The sequence below is a fragment of the Notamacropus eugenii genome, chromosome 4 (assembly GCF_028372415.1).
Source record: "Notamacropus eugenii isolate mMacEug1 chromosome 4, mMacEug1.pri_v2, whole genome shotgun sequence".
Taxonomy (NCBI): domain Eukaryota; kingdom Metazoa; phylum Chordata; class Mammalia; order Diprotodontia; family Macropodidae; genus Notamacropus; species Notamacropus eugenii.
Window position 1 is genome coordinate 158,304,836 of NC_092875.1, and position 24,973 is coordinate 158,329,808.

Here is a 24,973-nt window from a genome sequence, read left to right on the forward strand (position 1 = left end):
ATGGGAGGATCTTTCCCATCCACTAATAGGCCCATGTGATCTGCTTATGTCACATGGAAGCCCGAGTCACATGGAACAGGAAGGGGTGGAGCAGAAAGAGGGGGAGCTAGAGCAGAGCTGAGAGGAAATTGGTCGGAGCAGTCAGAATTGAGGGAGAGAGAAAACAGGCAGCTGGCTACTGTGAGTGAGAGTTTATTTGTGATTTTAAGGGAGCCTGTTTGAGATGCGTTTAAAGGAACTTGTTTGTGGAAAGCCCAACAGAGGGAAGGCTTGGGGAATGGTAGTGCCCCCCTGCATTATTATTGTGTATAGAATTGTTACTATGGTGGATTTGGCTTTCTGGTGTCTGAATAAATGTTTTGGTTCTTCCATGTGGAGTCTGCTATATTTGATGATTCAGAATTGTGCCGGCATATTCATAGCTGCTGAAGGCACTGTGAATATTGCGTTGGTGCTATACTTTAGTAACTGCTTTATGTTTTGAGTTAATGATGTCTAAAATATTTACAATGGCCTTTTTTGTAGTAGCAAAGAATTGTCTAGAAAATAGATGTCCATTGATTTGGGAATGGCCAAACAACCTGTGGCATAGGAATGTAATGAAATATTGCTGTGCAATAAAGTGGCTAATATGACAAATACAAGGTAGCATGAAAAGACTTAGATAAACTGATGCAAAGGAAAATAGGCAGGGCCAAGAAAACATATACAATGACTACAGTGAAAATGGAAAGAAAAACCATCATAAAACAATCAAAAGAACAATGTTACAAATGACAAAGAACAAGTTGGATTCTCAAAGAAATCTAAAAAGACACCTCTCTTCTTTGCAGAGGTGAGGGGTCTACGGGTGTGGAACACTGCATATATTGTCATATTTGGGGGCTGCAGTAATCAGATTTGCATATTTTTCCTCTTCTCTTTTTTATTTTTTAAAAGTTCTTTGTTGTAATGCAATATAGTTTAGAGAAATATTTGGGCTTCCTCCCTAGGAAGGAGGAGGGAATAGATATAGATGAAATTTTAGGCAACATAAAAACCAAAGATATCAGTAAAAACTACTTTTGTAAAAGGGTTAATGTTATCATGATACTTATCATGACAACTAATGAAAAACACTACCAGTGAGAGATTAGGAATCATAGCGGTAAAACAGCATCCTTTTCTTCTCACATACACGCTAATGTTACCAAGGGCCTGAGCAAATTGCTGTAATAGCCAGTTATGTCCATCTCTCATCTTTTGGGGCGTGGGGGGGAACCCCAGACCTGCTAGTGTGAGGGCAGGTTAGGGTGAGAGCCAGCCTAGAGAAAAAGATCAGAGGTCATTGCTGGGCCATACTAGTTTGAAGTTTTCCAATATTAATCTTTAAAGATTCTAAAATCCAGAAGGTACTGTATTTTTTTTTAAACTTTAGAGAACAAAATACATTGTATTAGATATTGAGTGGGGAATGGGACCCACTTTTCATCAACATTTACTGAGAACCTACTGGGTACAAAGCACATTGCTAGGTAAAGTGGGAGATGTATCAAGATGAAAAAGGCAACGCCTTTGTTTTTTAGCAGTTACATTTTATAGGAGAAAGGAAAACAAAATTCAAATCTCCAGAAATTTTCTTTTGCCTTCTTCCAGCAACAAAATGAGAATTAAAAACAACAATGCACAAACATTGAGATTAGTCAGAAAGGAGAGTTTTATTATCAAATATCAACAATTCTACAAAAAACAACACATCAATACACATATTAGTGTTAGTCTAACCGTTTACCTTGTAAGGCTTTCAAAACTTTGGGTAGATAGTACCTTAAGGCATCTCAAGTATTAAGAATTCTCTTATCTGATCTTAAGTGCCAGTTTTCACCTAAATTATGAACTTCCTCTTCCTATTGAAGTTAAAGGGCTGGTCATCTCTGGTTGGCTGAGGAGGGGAATTGTTTGGCTCTCCATTCAAGGTATATGATGATCAAAAATAATGCTAAGTAAGTAAAAATAGCAGCCACTAGCAGCCACATATGTTTGCATTCGAGCAAAAGGCAGAGGAGTTACTTAATGAAATATGTGCAATTAGTTTAATCAAACCTGGTTTCTTCTTTGGAGTTAGGTGAGGCAACTGTACTACAGTGTCTAATATTGCACTTTTGTAGCATACACACAGCTAAACACAGAGTGCTAACCACCACTGACCCCTTCAGGCACTGTTCATATACTGTATCAGTTCATATACTGTATCAGTGTTGTTTTTAATTACCTGTCTCAGTCTAGCACAGTGATTATAGTTCTATGTCTGAGCAAGTTATAATTGTCAAATAATTAAGCTGTTTAAGAGAAGACAAACATTTTATGGCTATTTTAGTATATACAAGCATTCAGTTTAGTTACAATTTATTGCTTCCTAGAATATAACATTCAGATGTTTCTACATTTTCAACATTAAAATCAACAATATGTTTTTGATTGAAGTCCAAAACAGTCAGTAATGAAAAATGTGCAGATATAAAATATCCCATCTAAAGCCATGATATCCAGCGACTGGTCACACAGGAACTAAGCACTATAGCTATTCACTTTTTTGGTCTTCTGAGTGTTTTGGCCACTGGTTCGAAATCGTTTATGAGGGGTATTTATTTTCAAAGACGCTACCTTTTTGTTGTTGTTATGTGTTGGGGGTTAGAGGTGGGATGGGAGAAGAGAATCATTTCAGTGTTTGGACTACAAGGCAGCACAGCAAAGAGGTTGGGGAAAAAAATCAAGTTATGCTTTTCTCCATTCATAATTTGCTTCTTTATTTAATGGGAAGAGTGGAAATGAAGGGGTAAGGAAGGTTCTTAGAGAAGAGCAGAAAAAACCAAAAATATTAAATAAGACCTCCAAGTCATTACTGACGTTTGGAGATAGCAGATTATGTTTTATTTATTTCTCTTTTTGTTGTTAAGATCCTAAGAATTCCATGTGGGCAACACTTGAGATGTCACAGTATGTAAATATCTAACTAGAAGGGAATAGGGACCTCAGATATCAAATTCACATTTTAAATGTCAATCTGTGATTAGCACAGAGGCAGGAGTGCTATATGCTGCTTGCAAAGGCAATAACAACTAGAAGATTTGGCTTAATTGGCTCAAGTTATCACTCCACCAAAATGTAGGGCCCCTCATCCCTGTCAAATTGTGTTGCTGAGAATACTGCTGCCTGAATGTAAAACTCTCTCTGAAGTTTCCAGGAGTCCTCTGGTTTCTGAGGGTTTCAGGTTCACCTTAAATCTCTCAAACACTGTAAAAAGGAAGGAAGGAAAAAAATCAATATATTTTGGTTTTGAATCTTCTTAGTGAAATATACGATCCACTTTGTTAAACTGATTAATTATGAGTTCTTGTAAGATCAGAACCAGCTTCTGATTTCAGAGTTTGTAAATATATCATACACATAGCAAAATCACAATTTCTCCATGTGATAGAGCCTCACAGCAATGACACAAGTAGCACAGACACAGATTGTCTAATTGGTAATGATAGAAATTTAAAATAATTTAAATTCAAATTTCAGAAGAGGTTTAAACATATATTGCACTAGATACCCAAATTCAAATCCAGCCTCAGACAATAGCTGTGTGACCCTGGGCAAGTCACTTAATCTATGTTTGCCTCACTTTCCTCAACTGTATAATGTGCATAATAATAACACCTACCTCCTAGGGCTGTCATGAAGATCAAAATAGATATTTGTACAGTGTTTAGCACAGCACCTGGCAGAGTAAGCACTATATGAATCTTAGCTACTTTTATTTTTATTATTATGTGCAAATATCAAAGAATTAAAAAAAACCCAACTATTTCAAGAAGCTTGAAACCTATTATACTAAAAACAACCCAACTATCCCAAGAATTCAAAATGAAAACATAAACTTGAATAGCTTATAGTTCCACATTTAAAAGAAAGTAAAATGACAAAATGAATGTAGCTCGAGATAAACAGTGTTTTAGAGCTGAATTACCTCTGGCTAGCTTTCAAGATTCCTTTTTTGTTGTTCGGTCATTTTTCAGTCATGTGTGACTCTTCGCGACCCCATTTGGGGTTTTCTTGGCAAAGATACTAAAACAGTTTGCCATTTCCCTCTCCAGCTCATTTTACAGATGAAGAAACTGAGACCAAAGGGGTTAAGTGACTTGTCCAGGATCACACAGCTACTAAGTGTCTGAGGTCAGATTTGAATTCAGGAAGATGAATCTTCCTGAATCTAGGCCTGCCATTCCATTCACTGCATCATCCATGTGCCATTCAAGATTATAGATTCCATATAAAGTTTGCCTTAAGAATCAATTTCAGAATAATTATTAGACTTACTAAAATCAAATGTTTAATACATAAAATGTGATAATAATGACAGCTAACATTTATGCAGTGCCTACTATGTGCCAGGCACTATAGCAAGTGCTTTACAAATTATCCCATCAAAGTATCACAACTACCCTGAGAGATAGGTGCTATTATTAGCCCCATTTTACAGTTGAGAAAATTGAGGCATACATAGGTTAAGTAACTTATCCAAGTTCACACAACTAGCCAGGGTTAGGGCACATTCAAACTCAGGTCCTTCTACCTATAGGCCCAGTGCTCCATCCACTGGGCCACTGAATTGCGTTGTGTGAAGTGATATGTTAAGTGATCATAAATGGGCATTTATCCTAAGATAGTCTGACAGTCAATAGAAAGTTCACTTATAAAAATACATGAAGGAAAATGAATAAGGTACATGATCTATGAACTTTTTTAGCTAACTATAACTTTAAAGATGAGATGACTATAAGGCTCTATGGGACTCACTGGGGAGTGGGGGAGACTGACAATTTCAAGTGCAAACCTTCGGTCTAATAATTACAGAATATACACCAAGCAAGTTAATCAATTAACCAGGCAAGTTTTTAACATTGCGGCTCTTCATGGGATGTTGCTAGTGATACTGTCTATATCAGCATATACTCATGGGTGGGTCAGCAATCTATCAAAAGGATTTGTCTTGGCTGAATTAATTAAAAAAGTATTGGGAAGCAAAAAATTGTTATTTTCATTTCTTTCTTTGTTATGGGTAAAATTTTGAATTCCGAGATGGGGGGGAAAGGGGGTTTAAGTGAGATCTCTGGGGCAACTGTTTAAATTTCACATTATCCAAATGAATGAATAAGGGTGAAGAAAATGATTTAGCTACTCAAGATAGATTAACTCTGAATCTCATTCCATTTGGTAGACCTTTTTGTCCAGCAGACAAATCATAGTTATCAATCTGTTTTATCTAGTGTCTCTGAAGTGATATAAGGCAACTATTCACCATGAAAAATAAGAATGAGCAACTTAAGCTAAGTTTGAAGCTACTTTCAATACTCTCAAATTAATCACTCTGAAAATAAGGATGGAATTCTTACTTTTTTTTTTTAACATCTTCTGCCTTCACATGAATGAACAGTCATTATAGACATTCCATCCCAGTAAGTCTGGTAAATTCATTCTAGGAATTGGGTAAATCACATTTTTTTCTGGGTATTTTAAAAAAAATTAATTTTTTTAAAAATTTAAATTAAATTTAAAAAATCATTGGCACTTCCTAATAGCTCCCACCCATGCCTCCCAAAGAACCTATTCTTATAAGAAAATAATTAAGCAAAAATAAATACATTGGCTGCATTGGGCAACATATTTTATTCTCCATTAATGTAGTCTCATCATCTCTCTCTCTCTTGCTAGGAAGGAGGAATGCTTCCACTCCTTTCAAGTCACAATTGGCTATTGCATTGCATCAGAGTTTTCTGATGTCTTTTAATGTTATTTTCCTTCTCATTATTCTCAAGTTTGTATTTTGGAAACTGACAGGTTGCTAAATTCAAATCAACTTGCCTAAGACTGGGATCAAAATTGTTATGAATGAAGAAAACAACATTAAAATGCCCAAGCGTTGCTAAGTCATCAGTATTCCACTACGCAAAAGGGAAGGCACAAGAAGAAGTCCATTGAAGCTTTCTGCTTGTGAAGAGTTGTATACTAGAAATACTAGAGGAATGGAATCCTCAAAGTAATGACAGAAACACATGGGGAAAAAAATGTCACTTTTATCTACTCTTACTTGCCAATTTCCTAATGGCTCTCATTGCCTCAAGTCTCTCTGTGTCCATTCTGTCCTACCCTCAGCTACTGGGGATATTCTGAAAGACCATGTTACTCTGTTGCTCAAGAGGCTACCAGGGCTCCCTAATGGATATAGGGTAAAATATAAGTTTCTTATTTTGGCATTTAATACCCTTTATCACCTACCTCTCTCTTACTTTTCCAGGGTTATTTCACTATTGCCCTTCACACACTCATATTCATTCCAACCAAAGTGGGCTGTTTGCTGTTCCTTGGACATTGCAGTCCATCTCTTGTCAGTACTGACAACTATTTCCTGGAATTTAACTCCTTCCTTGCGTTCATTTCCTAGAAGGCCTCTTTTCAAAATTCAGCTCAAGTGATACTTCTTTAGAAACTTTTTATTGATCACTCCTGTTAAGCTACTTCTTCTCACCCCAAACAACTTGTGTAGAGACTGAACTTACTTATGAACATATAACTATTTATGTAGGTTCCTTGAAAAGGAGATATTGTTTTGTTTCACTTTATATCCACATCATCTAAAAGTGATAACCTAATAAATACTTGATTGATTTAAAATGCAGTTCTGTTTGAAATCTACTTCCTAATTATTGTCCTGAGGATACCTCCTGGGAGAACTTTTGAAACAATTGCTGTAACAGAGGGACAAAAACATGGAACCAAGAAATACTTTACTACTCCATACAAACATGCTACAATGAGATTCACAATTTGACAAATTAAGACAACATTTCATAAATAAGTTGCCTACATTGATGCTTAATCAGAACCAACTAAAAGATGTAATTTTATTCTGCCTGTAGGTACTGTTAAAAAAAAAAAAAGACTGTTTTTTTCAGGTTGCTTGCCCAACTCTTATGAAGAACATTTTTTCCTCTTTTTCTCTAAAATAAGGGTCAAATACATAAGATGCAAAACTTCAGAACACCACATGTCATGTTGTTTTACTGTTGAAATAAACATGTGACATAAAAAGTTGAATTAAAGATGATTCTACTTCATTCTTTAATTGTTTCATCTTATGGGAACGGTCCCATGACAAAGAATAATTTACTTCTTGAACAGCTCAATGATTCTAATGATATAGAGTAAATTATATGTTAATTATAGAGAAAAGGGGAGAATATTTTTCTCTTCATTCTCCAAATCAAACAGCTACAAGTTGTTTTAAATTTCCAAAGTTGGAATGATTTTCTCCTGTACAGTTTCCTTAACAGATGAAGAACAGAATTTTGCATTGATTACCTGGGACTGCTACACAAAACACATAACTGTCTAATATAATACATATGAACTTCAGCTAATACTTTTTTGCCTTAGTGATTCATTGGTTCTTTTCCTTCTACATTTATGTGACACAAAACCAATGAACTTGTAGCCTCTGAAACTCCAATCTGAGACCTTCCTATGGTATATTTGAATTGCTTTTTTGTCCCCCAGCCCAGAATCTCTTGCTATTTACTCAATTCAGACTGAGCGAGGTAAAACATCAGGTAGCAAGGATAAAAAGGAAAGCTCTAAAACAACCATTTTCTGCCCATAGGGAGAATACAATGTATAAAAGGATCAGTGAATATAAGGTAATTTGAGGAGGTAGAGAAGATGATCAACTGGATGAGGCAGGAGAAGCTGAAGAGGATTTGCACAGGAAGCATCACCTGTGTTGAACCTCAAATGTTACTAAGGATTCTAAGGCACAGAAATGAAAGAGGGAAGGTGGATTTTGGGGAACAGCAAGCTGTCCCGTGTAATTCAGACACAGAGTGTACAAAGGGAAATAATTTGAGGGTTCTTATCAAGACAAAATTGTGGGGAATTTGAAATATTAGGCTGAAAACTTTCCACTTTATGATAGAGGCAATTGAGCCACTGAAGATGTTGAGTACAGGATGAACATGTCAGACCTTTGCCTTAGGAGCAATCTATAACTTACTCAGTAATTATATTTCTGAAAAATGTGAAGTTTTGGGTAGCATAACTCATTTTTATGATTCACTTTTACCATTTTCCATAGCAGTCACAGGTTCCACCAAGCTAGAAAAATGCTTGTTATGTGAAGCTCTGTTTCTTTATACCTTATACTTCATAACATTCCTTTTTTTTAAAAGTATTTATTTTTAGTTTTCCATATTCACTTTTATAAGATTTTGAGTTCTAAAATTTTACCCCTCCCTCCCCTTCTCTTCCACAAGACAGCATGTAATCTGATAAAAGCTACATATGTTGTTGTTATTGTATTCATCCTTTGTTGCTGAAGAAGACCATGCCATCAGAGAAATGGTGACATGAGTTTCACTTGACTTTGTTTTGAGTGAGGGAGGGCTGTGCAGGTCACCAGCCTCACTTGTCCTCCAGAGCCATCTGAATCCAGTGACCAGATATTCATCAGGAAGACTGGAGATGACCCAGGATGAGGCAATTGGGGTAGATATCTCCCCCTAATACTGTGAAAAGTCTCAAGAGTAACAAATATCATCTTTCCATGTAGGAATGTAAACAGTTCAACTTTAATAAATCCCTTATGATTTCTCTTTCCTGTTTGCCTTTTCATGCTTCTCTTGATTCTCATGTGTGAAAATAAAATTTTCTGTTCAGCTCTGGTTGTTTCATCAGGAATGCTTGAAAGTCCTCTATTTCATTGAATAACCATTTTTTCCCCTGAAGTATTATACTCAGTTTTGCTGGGTAGGTGATTCTTGGTTTTAATCCTAGCTCCTTTGACCTCTGAAGTATCATATTCCAAGCCCTCTACTCCCTTAACATAGAAGCTGTTAGATCTTGTACCATCCTAATTGTGTTTCCACAATACTCAAATTGTTTCTTTCTGGCTCTTTGCAATATTTTCTCCTTGATCTGGGAGGCCTGAAATTTGGCTACAACATTCCTAGGAATTTTTCTTTTGGGATCTCTTTCAGCAGGCAATCAGTGGATTCTTTCAATATCTTTTTTACCCTCTGGTTCTAGAATATCAGGGCAGTTTTCCTTGATAATTTCTTGAAAAATAATGTCTAGGTTCTTTTTTTGGTCATGGCTTTCAGGTAGTCCCATAATTCTTAAATTCTCTCTTCTGGATCTATTTTCCAGATCAGTTGTTTTCCAATGGAATATTTCATGTTTTCTGCTATTTTCTTTTATTCTTTTGGTTTTGTTTTATAATTTCTTGATTTTTCATAAAGTCATTAGCTTCCATCTGCTCCATTCTAATCTTTAAGGAATTATATTCTTCAGTAAACTTTTCGAACTCCTTTTCCATCTGACCAATTCTGCTTTTTAAGGCATTCTTCTCCTCACTGGCTTTTTGTATCTCTTTTGCCATTTGGGTTAGTCTATTTTTCAAGGTGTTACTTTCTTCAGCAATTTTTTGACTCCCCTTTAGCAAGCAGTTTACTTGGTTTTCATGATTTTCTTGTATCATTCTCATTTCTCTTTCCAATTTTTCCTCTACTTCTCTTACTTGATTTTCAAAATTCTTTTTGAATTCTTCCATGGCCTGAAACCAATTTATATTTTTCTTGGAGGCTTTAGATGGAGGAGCTTTGACTTTGTTGTTTTCTTCTGTTTGTATATTTTGTCTTCCTTGTTACCAAAGTAAGATTCTATAGTCTGATTCTCTTTCCAGTTTTTGCTCATTTCCCTAGGCATTTACTTGACTTTTGAGCTCTTTGTCAAGGTAGTTCTCTGCTTCCAGTGAGGGTGGGGGGGATGTATTGTCAGTTGCTGCTCTCCCCACAATCTGTGGGCCTGGAGCTCCAGAAACAGCTGCTGCTGCAGGCTCCTCCACCCTCTCAGACACCATGGGGCTGGACTACTTTACTCTCTCACACAGGTCCCACAGGCTTTTTCCATTGACTTTCCAATTTCTCCTTAGTGTTTTGGGGTTTTGAAGTCTGAAAACTACCGCAGATGCCAGTGATTCATTCCTTCCCCCGCCCAGGCCTGCTCAGGTCCTGTCTGTGCCAGTATGGCCCACGCTGGACTGTACTCTGCTCCCAGCCTGGCATGATAGATGCTTCCCATGTACCTTACAGGCTTTTTTGGCCTAGAGATTTGCTTCACTCTGTACTTCTGTGGATTCTGCAGCTCCAGAATTTGTTTAGAGTCATTTTTTACAGGTATTTGGATGGATTTGTGGGGGAGAGCTCTAGCAAGTCCATGCTTTTACTTTGCCACCTTGGCTCTGCCCCCTACTTTACAACATTCTTAAAAGAATTCTATCAAAGTCAGCCCTTTGTAGAGGGCTGAGAACTTTGCAGCTAACATCATTTCCTCTCAGTTGCTGTTTGGTTTCAACTTCCCAAACATCATACATCATGTCCCCATGCTGGATATCCTCTGTTATACCCCCTCCAGTTTCCTTTTGTGTAAGATCTTCCCTTCTTAGAATGTAAGCTCCTTGTGGGCAGGGATTGTCTCTTTTCATTTGTATTCCCAGCAATTAGCAGAGTTTCTGGCATTCAAGTAAGTGCTTAAAACTGTTCGTTGACTATATGTTGGTGTGTGTGTGTAATCCCTCCAACTACCCAATTCTGAGAAAAGTTTCAATATATATATATATATATATACACACACACACACACACACACACACACATACACATATAGACAGAGAGCACAGGGTGAGTTGAATAGGAAGTGAGCATATCTAAAAAAATAAAATTAAGGGGTGAGGGAGGAATATATTGGGAGGACAAAAGAAGAAATAGAATGGGGCAAATTAAATCTCATAAAAGAGGCAAGAAAAAGCTTTTTCAATGAAGGGGAAAAGAGGGGAGATGAGAGGGAACAAGTGAAGCTTACTCTCACCACATTTGGCTCAAGGAAGGAATAACACGCATACTCAGTTTGGTAGGAAAACCTATCTTAGACTACAGGAAAGTAGGGGAGAAGGGGATAAGCAGGGTAGGGGGATGATGGAAGGGAGGGCATATGGGAGGAGGAAGCAATTAGAAGTAAACACTTTTGGGGAAGGAGACAAGGTCAAAAGAGAGAACAGAATAAATGGGGGGCAGGATAGGATGGAGGGAAAAGTCTTACCCAACATGACTATTATGGAAGTCTTTTGCAAAACTACACATATACAGCCTATTTTGGATTGCTTGCCTTCTCAGTGGGGATGGATGGGGAGGGGGGAAGGGAGAGAAGTTGGAACTCAAAGTTTTAGGAACAAATGTTGAGAATTGTTTTTGCATGCAATTGGGAAATAAGAAATACAGGCAATGGGGTACAGAAATTTATCTTGACTTGTAAGTCAAGAGAAAAGATGGGGATAAGGGAAGGGAGGAGTGTTAGAAGGGAGGGCAGATTGGCAGAAGGGAAAATCAGAAAGCTCAGCGTTTTGGGGTGGGGGAAGGGAGAGATGGGGAGAAAATCTGGAACTCAAAATTTTGTGGAAATGAATGTTGAAAACTAAAAATAAATAAATAAACATTAAAAACAATGTTTATTGACTATTGTCTAAAAGGACAGTTTTGGCCTGTTGAACAGGTTAGCCTGCTCAACAAGCTAGCCAAATCCATTCTACAGTTAAGATTCTCATGTTGTTACTCTCCAGAGTGCATTAGAACTGAAAGTACTAGAATATACTGGTTCACCATTAGCATATCAAGTACTCTGATCTAAGCTCATCAGGAAGTGTTGTCAATCTCTCTCCCTCTCCCTCCTTTCTCTCTCTCTCACACACATCCTTCCAACAATAGAAGAAATTTCACAAAGTTGAAAATATATTTCAGATATTCAAGTTCATCTGTGATCCTGAGCCTAAAGAATGAGTTGCCAGGAAAATGATTTTTACTCAAAATTTTGGCATTTATTAAGGTCATGGAAAAGATATTTGATGGCAATGGAAAGCAATAATCTTTTTTCCTCCCAATAGTCTTGTATTAGAAAAAAATCTATATTTATCAGCAGCTGTTTTATGGACTCTCAAGGCTTCATATATTCTTATAGATATATTGAAATGATATGGTGGACAAATGCTGGACTTGGATTCAGGAAGACCTAAGCTTGAATTCTCTCTTATTAGCTGTATAATCTTGGGCAAGTCCTTCATAACCTCTCAGCCTGAGGTTTCTCATATAAAATGGTTGTTGTAAAGAAACACATGTAAAGTGCTTTGGAAGCCTTAAATCATTGTACAAATGTTAGCTTATTAAGAGAAACTCAAACTCTACTTTGTCCACCACAAAAGATGGAACCAATAAAAGCATTTGATACTAATTTATAAACCTAATTTATAAGAGAGGCCAAAAGTATGATTTGGAAAGAGCCTTAGAGAAGGAACTTAGAAATCTAATTTACTGTAGGAGACCAGACTCAAAGAATCTGTGTATAAATTATCATAACAATTCATCTTAGGTTTCTACTTAAACTGACTTTTAATTGCCCATGATGCATTTCTAAGTAAAAGTAGGTGAATTAATTCTAGTTTCCCAACTAACTGCCTCATCTGCATAATTTGCAATTGTTCTGTGGAGAATTGGGTGAGGAGGGGAACAAGGACAAACATTTCACAGGGAGAATGGGTGCTGCATAGCAGAGGTAAGAATACTTTGAAGCAGGACAGCTAGGTGGCGCAATAGGGCAGCTAGGTGGCACAGTGGATAGAGTACAGGTCTGGGAGTCAGGAAGACTAACCCTTCAAATCTGGCCTCAGACACTTCCTACTGGTGTGACCCTGGGCAAATCACTTAAATCTTTTTGCCTCAGTTTTCACAACTGTAAAATGAGCTGGAGAAGGAAATGACAAACCACTGCAGTATCTTTGTCAAGAAAACCCCAAATGGGATTACAAAGAGTTGGACACAACTGAAAAACAACTCAACCATAACATACCTGAAGTATAAAACCACCTAGTTAACTAAATTGTATAGAACATAGGACCAGTGTGGTAAAATCTAGGCTTTGACTCTTCAGTTTTAATTCATTGAGGCAATGTTAGCATACTGGGCCAGGGAGACCTGGGTTCAAGATCTACAGCTGACACATATTACTGATGTGACCCTAAGGAAGTCATGTAACCTCTTGGATCCCTGAGTAATTCTCTTAGTGTACAGGTTGCCTAGAAGGTGCCAACAACCTGCACTAACAGAAGGAGGTTCCTGATATGTATGAAATCATTGTTCCAATCTCCATTCATTCCAACTCCAGCAATTATAAAAACAGTTTTACATTAGCACTAGACTAAACCTTGCGTCCCTCCCAGTTCTGAGATTCTAGAATTCTAGCTCAAATGATATATATGTCCTTCTAAGAATGAATGAAAGTTTTTCAATACTTTTACCTGATAATTATAATTATAGCTCAGATTTATGTAGGGCTTTAAAGTTTGCAAACTGGTTTACGTTGTCCCACTTGATCCTAAAAACCATGTGATGGTGCTATTGTCATCCTGTTTTGCTGATGAGGAACCTGAGGTTCAGACAGGGTGATTTGCCTAATGACACAGTGAATATTCCACAGGACAGACAGTGCCCAAGTCTTCCTGACTCCAGGTCCAGAACTCTATTTATTTTGCCATAACTTTTTTTTATGTGAAGCCAAGATTTCCTGTGATGCTACATGAATGTCTGTAAGTCACAGAACATCAACATCTCAGAAAAAAACTAAAATGACAACCAAAAGGGCTGAGCAAAGAAAATAATGGTCATAAGCCATGTTCCCAGTGATTCATATGCAAGAAACAGAATAAAGGATATGAGCATTTTATCCCATGACCTCCTTCTGAAACCATTGTCCTCTCTTCCTGTTCTCAATGCCAAACTCACCACCCGCTCTTTAAGCCCTTGGCATTTAGCACTGGTTTCCACCAATTTACTGAAAGACTTCTCTGGAAGGTTACTAATGACCATATCTCTAAATCTATTGACCTTTTCCCTATCCTCATCCTTCATGACTTCCTACACCATTTGGCAGAGCAGTTCAATCTCTCCTTTTTCTTAATACCCTCTCTCTCCCTCTGGCTATTGTGATACCACACTCTTATGGTTTTCTTTTTATTGCTTATTATTTTTCCATTGTTTCTTATTGACTTTTCATCCTTCCACCTCTCTTTAACAAGCGTGGTTCATAAGATACAATTACACACACATTTTCCTTCACTATTTTCATTTTGTGCCTTGATCTTATGGATGACTCCTAAATCTCTTCATCTTCAATCTTTCTCTGGAGCTCCAGCCACATATTTCAAACTATTTTTTGAATATTTTAGCCCCTCAAACCTAACATATCTAAAACTGAACTCATTTTTTGCTCACCCCCACCCAACATGTTCTGCCCCTAAAACTCCTTTTAACAGCACCTCCATTTATCCCATTTTCTCAGGCTTATAACCTTAGAATCTCCAGGACTTTTCACTCTGCAATTCAATTTCTACATCCTGCCATTAATCTCTTCCCCTCATTGCCTTCCCTACATCTTCTGGTCTCCCTCTCAAAAATATACACAGATCTTTTTTTCAACTGTTATCCAACTATCTACATTCAGGCTCTTATTTCTTCTCATCTAGATTACAGTACTAGTCTCTTTCTTAATTGGGCCTTCTTGCCTTCAGAGTTAATTTTCTTCCACAATGTTTCCTGAGTCATCTTCCTAATCACGTTAGGATTACAGTCATTATTTGTCAAAAACGTTTGATGACTATTGATTACCAATCAAAAAATATAAACCCCATGTCTTTTGAGACCTTCCATGACCTATCCCCAGACTCCTTGTCCAAACTTATTTTGTGCTTCTCCCAATTTCCTATATTCCAGACAAACTGGACTATTCTTCATTCCCACTCCCCTAATCCCATCTTCTTGACATTCTCTTCCCTTTCATCATTTAACTTTGTTTTTATAATTCACAAAGTCTAGAATATACTGTTCTTCTCCCCTAGTTTCCTTTCTTTCTTTTAAGGTCCAACTAAGGTGCCACTTATTCCACGAAGCCTTCACTAATCTACTACCCTTTCTAAAATTAATTTTCCCTCTCTAATTTATCAGAACATTTCTCTCCTGCTCTCCTTTACTATGTATCATATTCTACCTTGTATCAAATTTTTGAGTCATTGCTATAGCCTCTTTCCTAGGCTGAGCTCCTTGATATCAGGAAAGTATTTTTCCATTTTTCTATCACCTAATACAGTACCTCACACATAATAGGAGTGAAATAAATGATGGCTGAAATTAAGGATACATATTGCCAGAAAAGAAAGTTCTGAATTAACAATGAACTTGAAGGGTACAAAGTAGTAAAAGATTCAAAGAGAAGGTTTTCAGTATCTATGTAGATCTTTTGGAGAGGATTTATGAGGAAAAAATAAGAATCATTCAGGATAAGAAAGTGTGCCACTCTATCCTGTAGTAATAGAAGGAATATTCACACCAACAGATCTTGGCAAGTATCAATATAAACAGAGAAGAATAACTTCTGCATTATTTTGGTCTGTTTCCTGTTCATAAAGAGTAAATAGACTAATTTGGACTCATCACTTTGGTACACAGCTTCACTATTGCTAAATATTTTAAAATTTAAGTTAGAAAGACTCATAGGATCACATCTTAAAGAAGGAAAGAATATGAATTAGATGTGAATGGCTAGAAAATGAGGTAAAAAAAGATTTATTCATTCAACACCAATGTATAAGATATTTTGCTAGGAAGTAGGGGACAATAAAGGTGAACAAAGCACAGCCCTTCCATCAAGCAGCACACTATCTAGTTGAAAAGACAGGACAGACACATAAATAACTAATATAAATTACAAAGTAGCCAATACAAAGATCTCAGAGACCCAAGGAATTATTTAGACTTGGAGAGATCATGATAAACTTCATGGAGGAGTTGACACATAAGCTATGATTTCAACAAGAAGACAGGGAAATGAAGGTGATGTGATTCACAGGGGATGGTATAAGAAAATACACAGATTCAAGAAAAAGCAGGAAAAATTTAGAACAATAAGCAGTCCAGTTTGGCAGCAACAGAACACACATGAAAGGGAGTAGTGTGGGTTAATGCCTAAAATGTACGTTGGAGTCACACTATAGAGACTGTTTAGTGCAACTAACTTGAATATGGACTTTCTTTGGGAGAAAATAGGGAACTAGTGAAGGTTTGTAAGAAGCATAGTAATATTATCAGAGCTGTACATTGGGAATATTTCTTTGCTATTAATCTGGATAAATTAGTATTGTGAGAGACTAGAGTCATTTGATCCTTACAACAACCCTGAAAGACACATGTTGATATTAACCCCATTTTACAGTTGAGAAAACTGAGGCAGATAGTTTAGGTGACTTGTTAAGTCACAAAATCAGTAAGTGAGCTTGGGATTTGAACTTGGGTATTCCTCCCTCCAGGCCCAGAGTTCCATCCACTGTATCTATCTCAACAAGAGAAATAGGCCTTAAGTTCTAGTGAATGCAAATAGGTATACACTTGAGAATCATCTACCAAAAGGCCAAAGCTGAAGATGAAGGACAGAATTAGGTTACCATAGAAAACTCTGTAAGGAGAAAAGGTCCATAGATAGTGAGAATAAACAAGAGCCAGCAACAGGATGGGCCAAAGAAGAATCACGTGAGTGTCACAAAAGCCAAAGGAAGACAATATGTAAAGAGTGAATTTATGGTCATTGTCAAACTTCAAGGAGGACAAGGACCTAGATAAGTTAACTGGATTTGGGGGCAGCTAGGTGACACAGTGGATAGAGTACTGTCCCTGCAGTCAAGAGGACCTGAGTTCAAATCTGGTCTCAAGACAGTTAGTAGCTGTGTAACTCTGGGCAACCCAGTTAAGCCTGGGAGGGAAGGAAGGAAGGAAGGAAAGAAAGAAGAAAGGGAGGGGGCAAATGGATTTGGTGGAAATCAGTGATAAGCTTGGAGACAGTATTTTCAGTCCAAATTCTGGTAGTGAGGATGTAGAGCAAAAAGTATATCACAACCTCTTGAGACAAAAAATGATGGATGGTTAAAGGGAAAAATCAAGGTGGGTTAGTGGGTTAAGGGAATAGAAAAAAGGGGGGAGAGTTTTTGTTTTCATTTCTGCATATAATATCTCTAAACTAGTTTCAAAGCAAAATAAAAGGAGAAAGTAGAGAGGAAGATATTGAAGTTGGAAGAGAGGAGGATTAATGAGCCAAAGTCCTAGAAGTAGTCAGCACATGGCATCAAGGCTGCAGGTTAGCTCTGAGAAGAGGACTACTTTATCTTCCAAGATGAAAGAAAGAGAGCCTAGACAGAGAAATTTTGAGGAATGGAGGAAAGGAGCTGAAAGATTTCAGGTCAAATAACTATCTTCACTGTAAAGAAGTGAGTTCATTTGCTCAGACTAGTGGTAGATAAGATGGAGGCTAGAAGAAAAATCTTATCTTACCCTTCAATTCTTCATGCATCCTACTATGAAGACAGAGAACACAGTATTTTCCCTTAGCAGACTTGAGAAACTCAATTTGAGAATAGGCTGTATTTCAGTGTAAACAACCAATCACATCGAATCCCTATCTTTCCTTGTGCAAATCCCAGTTCTTGTGCAAAACAAACAAATAAGCAAAAAAAAACCAAAAGAAACCCAAAACCCCCCAGCCAAAACAACAAAAGAAATGGAATTTCAACCAACCTTGGACCCTCAAAGCCAACAAAAAAAACAAGATTAGAAAGTCGTTACCCTTCCTGAAACACAACCAACTGTTGCCAAGTCCAGTGGCTAACTGCAAACTTTGTATGACTATGTATTTCTTCTTGTTGTTCAGTCATTCAGCTGTGTCCAACTCTTCATGACTCCATGGACCATAGCACACCAATACTGTCCACAGAATTTTCTTGGCAAAGATACTGGAGTGATTTGCCATTTCCTTCTCCAGTTCATTTTATAGATGAGGAAATGGAAGGAGACAGGGTCAAGGGACTTGCCAGAGTTACAGAGCTGGTAAGTGCCTGAGGCAGGATTTGAACTCAGGTCTTCCTTACTCCAGGCCCAGCACTGAATCTACTAAGCCACCTAGAGTTCTCTGTGTATTTTCTCTATATGAGTATATATAGCATAGTGCCTGGCTCATAGTAGGTGATTAATACATGTTAACTGAATTACTGAATTATAAGTATCCATGGGAAAGGGCTCAGGCAGTAGCCCACTCCCCCACAGAGTCATCCTTCTCCATATTGTATGTACAACATATCCATCAAGCAATTGATGCTTTCCCTTGCCTTGGATTCTAACAATATAAAGGTACAAATAGGTGGTGCAAATGGATAGTGTTGACCCTGGAGTCAGGAGAATCTGACTTCAAATTCAGCCTCAGACCTACTAGCTGTGTAACTCTGGGCAAGTCACTTAACCCTGTTTACCTCAGTTTCCTCATCTGTAAAACGAGTTGGAGAAGGAAATGGCATATCACTCCAGTATCTTTGCCAAGAAAACTCTAAATGTAGTCACAAAGAAATGAACATGATTGAAACAACTTGACAACAAAAAACCTTTTACTAACTTGTATTCTAAATTCTAATAAAGTAGGCACTCTTTCCACAACAATCTTTACCTTAAACAATTCTTATTTGTTGGTGATTCTGCAAAAGCCAGCAGGCTCTAATATTTTACAAAGTCACAGAATTGAGATCATCTAATGCAGTGGTGTCAAATTGGAATAGATAAGGGGTCCACTAACATAAGGATCCCAGCAGATGGCAGATGACTTAGTTATAAAATTTAGTATCATCTATATTTTAATTTATTTTTATTTATTTGATTAAACATTTCCTAGTTGCATTTTAATTTGGTTCAGGAGGCACTTGGGAATGTTGTGGATCATATGCACACCTGACACCTCTGCTTTAATGTATAGTGAATCAAAGCCACCTGTTTTGCAAAGTTTGGTTTTAAAGGGGATCCTCCAATTTTTAACACATTCACACAGATTTATAGGGCCTGGAAGTGCCTGGAGCTTGATAACAGACTCCAAGATTTCCTAACATCATGTTTTTCTGGAACACAATGTCTTCAAATTTATCTCTACTCTATGGTAAGAAATTCCCACTTCATACTTCCAGAGATCCTCCTAGACTCCTTCAGTAGGAGCAACACAACATCAGGGCCAGAGAGATCAAGGTACAAACTCTTCCACAGCAATTTTAATCCAGCTTTTCTTTCCTTCCCACTGCAGCCCTACCATGCCCCCACCGAAGGCTCCCATGAATCAAATCTTCAGATATTTAAAGAGTTTTCATGTAGAATGGAATCAGACTCATTTTGCTCAGACTGAGAGGGCAGAACTAGCAGCAATACAGAGAAGCAATAGAAAGTGAATTCTATGAAAAGAAAAATTTCCTAGCAACTAGAGTTGTTCAGAAAAGAATAAGCTGTCTCAAGACGGAGTCTATCAGTAGAGGGCTTCCAGCGAAGGCTGGATAATGACTTGGCTAATGGGAATATTTAGAATCACAGAATCCAATTCATTTTTAAATAGGGATCCCTTGTACAAGATCTCCAGTGAGGCCACCCAGTCACTACTTGAAGATCCCATGACCTACCACAGTCACTCAGACTATTTTACAATGGCTCTAAATGTCTAAAAATTGTTCCTTATAACATGCTATCACATAACATGCTAGAAGTCACTTGTTTCATCTACTTGTGTCATTATCCAAATAATTTATAAAATATTAAACGGCACAGAGCCAAATAAAATATCCTAAAATTTACCACTACAAACCTCACTCCAAGGTGACATCAAACCATTAATGACTAGCCTTAAGGTCTGGTCATCCAACCAACTCCAAAAATCACCTAATTATACTATCTGTCTAGCCTATGTCTCTTCACTATGTTCGCAAGAGAACATGAGAGCTGCCAAACGCTTTGCTCAAATCTAGATGAACTATACCTTTTGTCCTGAATACAACATATCCTGAACTCCATGCCTTTTCACTGGTTGTTCTCCTATCCCTGGAATGCTTTGGCTCCTGCCTTCCCTGGCTTCCTTTAAGAGTCAGCTCAATGCAGAGTGAAATGAGAAAAACCAAAAGAATGTTGTACACAATAACAGCAATATTGTTGTAACTGTGAATGGCTAAGCTATCCTTAGAAATATGAACATTCCAATCAACTCTGAAAGACTTAAGGAAAATATCATCCAGCTTCAGACAAAGAGCTGACATATGGAGTTATATATTGTATATGTATTTATGTCAAATGTTGGCCTTCCCTAATGTGGGGTTGTGAAGGAGGGAGAGAGACAACTTGGAATTCAAAGTGTGACAAAAAAATAAAATAAATGTAATTTTTAAAAAATTCAACTTACCTTAACTTTCTGCAAGAAAGTGTTTCCCTTCAAAAATTCCCTCCCATTTATACTGTATATATCTAGTCTACAGGTGGTTGTTTCTATATCGTGTTCTTTAATGGAATGTGACCTCCTTGAAGATAGGGGGTTTTCTTTTTGCCTTCGCTTGTATCCCCAGCATTTAGTACAGCGCCTGTCCCATAGTAAGCACTTAATAAATGTTTGCTGACTGCCTTGCCTTCCTGTGACTCACAAGTCTAGTTAGGAACTCTTCAAAAAAGATGAGGTTAGTCTGGCATGATGTTCTTGAGACGAAACCATACTGATTCTTAGTCAATAAACATTTATTAAGTGCCCACTACATGCCAGGCACTGTGTGAAAGGGAAAAGACCACCTCTTCTCTCAAGGATCTCAGTTTACCAGGGAGACAATATGAAAAACATTCATGTTCAGCTAAGGTATAGATGGGGTAAACTGGAGATAATTAACACTTGGGGGCAGTATAATGCTCTTGAGGAAACCATAGTTGCTTTTTTTGTGACTGCTACTCTTCTAAATGTTTACTAACCTTCCTAAAATAGCCTAAAATTTTGTCAAGAATCAGACTCACTGACTTAAGAGTTTGTACACTCCATGCACACCCCTTTTCCTAGTCCTTTTTAAGTCCTGTGGTACCTTGCCCATTCTCCATGATCTTTTAAAACTGACTTAAAGTGATTTAGTAATCACGCTTGCCAGTTTGGTTTTTTTTTTAATACCCTGAAGACAGTTCATCTTAATATGGTGACCTGAACTCACTTGGGGCAGCTAGATGCTCTTCTACCTCCCAACTTGTCTTTTCCTTCTTTTCTTTCTAGTCCCAAGATCATTCTTATTATCAGAAAAAACAGATGCCATAAAAAATGAAGTGTTCTTCCCTTCCTGACTTCACCATCATCAGCCTGTACCCCAAATATCAATCCTATACCTTCTTCAGTCCTCTTTTCATTCAGAGCTCTGGTGCTCCTACCAGTATTGTTATAGGATAATGCTGTGTTTTTGGAATTGTTGTCTATATCCTGCCCTTGATTCCACTTTCTAGAAGGGACTAGAAGACTCGAAGACCTTTTGAGGTTGCTTCCAATTCTAGGATGTTCATATGGCTAACGTCCTCTTAGCCTCTAGCCAGCATCACTCAGTAACAAGTGTGATCAAAAACAAGGTCCTGATGAATGAATTTCAAATCAAACACCCAATTCTGCCAGGGGAAAAAGAGTAAAATAATTCATATTTCTATTGCATGTTCGTGTTTCACAAAGTACTTTCCTTGTGAAAATCCCACAAGCAGACATATCACCCTCATTTTCCAGATGAGGAGATTGAGACAAATAAGGTAAAGTGACTTGTCCAGAGTCACAAAGGTAATAAGCATCAGAGCTAGTATTCAAACCCAGGTCTTTGGTCTCTAAAGTCTAGTATTCTTCCTATGAAACAAATCTCATCTAGACCAGGTCATTTCTGGAACAAATCTCTAGAATTCTTGGTCTCAAATTTTTCCACATCGGATTCTTGCCTCTTTTAGAGGGTAGATTTAAAGGTAGAAAGCATTTTGAAAGACATGGAGCATTTCCCCTCCAATGTTTCAATCCATTTCCTAGGAGAGGCAGCTCTTCTCTCATCATTTTTAGATATAAAGAAATATTTATAACTACACCATTACCAAAAAGAAAACCCTAGTACTAGTCAACATATAGAAGAGCACACGAATCTTGAAATACACACAATTGTTACTCCATCAAAACATCTCCACACATACTCCTTAAAAATAAAGGCTAAGGCTACTACAGCCACTAAGGATGACGATGATGGCGAGTGACAGTGTACTCCATGGTATAGTAGCTAGAGAATTGGCTTGAATTCAAGTTCCATCACTGACACATGCAGGCTCCCAGTGTACTCAGCAGCACTTTAACACTCTTAAGATGCAAAGATAGTATCAATCTGCACCAATAGAAAGAATTCTCTAAAACAATCATAGCGCAAGTTCAGTCCCTATCCCTGTCATTCAGAGAAGCTTACTTTTGTAAAACACTATAATACACTGTAATTATAGTTTTAGAAGTTTGCATGCCATCTTCACAGCAACATTGTGAGACAGGAAGGATAAGTATTATACTCATCTTTTCAGAGAATAAAGCTGAGGCTCAGAGAGGTTAAATTATTTACTCAAAGTTGCATGGCTAACAAATGGCAAAATCAAGATGAAAACCTATACTTTCTGATTCTAAATACAATGCTATTTCTCCTATATTACAGCTTCCCTTGAATTACTATAAAATTGTAATCAATCTTTTCTAGCATTTTCCCTTCTCCTGTTTTTACTCTTATATTCCTCAAACCCCTAACCCAATCTAGACCCAACTGTCTTTTGGAAGACTTGGTTCTCTGATGCTTGATCTTTGTGAGAATATTTTCTAGCATTTTTATTCTTATTTAAATTGTCACATCACACATCCTTACCTTCTTTTCTGAGGATGGTCTAACTGCTGGGGCCCTTAAATACAAACCCATTCTTTGGGCAGTGTCCTTGCCTGGTCATTTGAGTGTACAAGTCCATTCTCTGCTGCATACTAGAATGTAAGTTGAAACAGATAGGATCAAAAGAGGGGCAATTTGTCACTACTGGATGTCCAGTGTTCCAATGGACTCCACCTCCACCAGCATGCCAACTTTCTCAACCATAGTTCAAGGACATTGAGAGCCTTGGAAACTTAAGAACATAGCGACTGGTTCAGTACTTCCAAATCAATATTTAATCCGAGCATGGAAAATAAAGCTTTTAAATGAAACTACTTGATTAAAAATCATGCAAGACCTGTCCTTGGAAAGTACTTTCAAAATGTTTCTAAGGGTGAATGATGGCTTTGATTGACATAACTCAACCAGTCTTCCTTATCCAATGGACAAAATAATGCACAAGGGGCTAATAGCCCCCTGAAGCCAGTTCTAACTGTAGCAGTTTTCAAACTGTGGTTTGCAGACCCCTAGGGGTCCCATAGACCCTTTCAGGAGATCTGAGATGTCAAAGCAGATTTCTTAACATTGCTAAGTTGTAATTTGTTTCTTAAAACACTGCTCCCTTTTCTATCCACATATCTGTATCAGGATACTTTTTTCTTCATATATTTTAAACAAAGCAATATACTGAAACTGATTGAATGCAGAAGCAGATGGGAATCTAGCTATTATCTATTAAGCCAGACAATAAAGAGATCTGAAAAAAAGGGCAAACAATGCCACTCTTTTTACTAATTTTTTTAATTTTGGAAAATACTTGTTTTCATTAAATGCATGCTATGTATATTAACATGAAAATCTATTATTTTTAATAAATTAATAAATCAATATGTTAAAATTTCCCACTTTTCATTTTTAATACTGTAAACAGCAATAGCTATTAGCCTTATGGACAAAAGATCTTTAGGGTCCTCTACAATTTTCAAGAGCGTAAAGGAATCCTGAAACCAAAACCAGTGGTTCTCCCACTGCTGTAGCAGGACAGCTCTAAGGCATATAACATGAGGAATTAAACTTTAATGATTACTTAATGCTAATCAAACACATGTGTCTAAGTGAAAAGACATCCTATTAAATGACATCATTATCTTTAGACAAGTGGGGGAAATATAAAGAACGCATTTAACATTAATCTTACTCTCTAATGGGAAAAAAAATGCTGTCTGGCTAGAATGTTTACCAAAAGATTAAGATTAAATATTACATCTTCCTTGAGAAGACACCAAAGACAACCCTTACCTATATAAATATAAAACCAATGTTGACAAGGAAGAAAATGAGAAAGAATATAAAAGATAAGTCCGTTAAAGGGCAAGAGGTGAGAAAAACAAAATCTCCAAGTTCATTTTAATTCCCAAGCAATAGCTACATCATCATTTAAGTATTTGAGTAATTTTGTGGTCACTGATTCATCTTCCTTCATATCCACTTTCAAATAAGAATAAGTAAGGTGCTGCTGAGCTTTTCATTTAAGGTTATATGAGGCAGAACATTTCCATGGAAATAATGCTGAATTAGGAATCAAAAGACCTAGATTCAAACTCCAGCACTGTAATTTACTACCTGTGTGACCTTGGGCAAGCCATTTAACTTCTCTGCATTTCAGTTTCCCCATCTGCAAAATGATGGGTTTTAACTAGATGGCCTCTAAGGTCACTGACAGCCCTAATATGAAAATTCCTTAATCCTAGGAAGCAGAATGACAATCATACCATAAACAGGGTCATATTTCAACCCCAAAATCCTTTTCACTTCCTCCCTTTCTGTCTGTTATGTGAGGTGACATGGATTTTGTTAATCCATAGAATGTTTTACAAACACTACATATACTGAGAACTTGAATCCTCTAAAACATAAATATGAGGCTTATACTGTTGCAGCAGGACACAGAATTAGAGGGGAAAGCAAATAATTTGCTTTGAAGACAAGAATACAATTTCTTATAAAAGGTCAGTGTATTCCACCTACCAATTACTTCCAGGTGAGATATTTTGGATAATTGCATCCTGTATTAGTCCTC

The 24,973-nt window shown here is 37.2% G+C and overlaps 1 protein-coding gene across 4 annotated transcripts in view; it reads right to left on the reverse strand.

The window, feature by feature from the left end:
• Window positions 1-1,672: 1,672 nt before the first annotated feature.
• The window catches only part of ESRP1 (epithelial splicing regulatory protein 1), a 104,884-nt gene continuing 81,583 nt past the window's right edge, over window positions 1,673-24,973 (reverse strand). For 2 of the 4 annotated variants that reach the window (XM_072603498.1, XM_072603499.1), the window contains exons 14-15: window positions 22,897-23,006; window positions 1,673-3,273 (exon numbers count right to left, since the gene is read on the reverse strand). In XM_072603498.1, coding sequence (XP_072459599.1) covers window positions 22,916-23,006 — 91 coding nt within the window. In that variant the 3' untranslated portion in view covers window positions 1,673-3,273; window positions 22,897-22,915. The remainder of the gene's footprint in view (window positions 3,274-22,896; window positions 23,007-24,973) is intronic. The other 2 variants (XM_072603502.1, XM_072603500.1) reach the window with 2 other exon arrangements.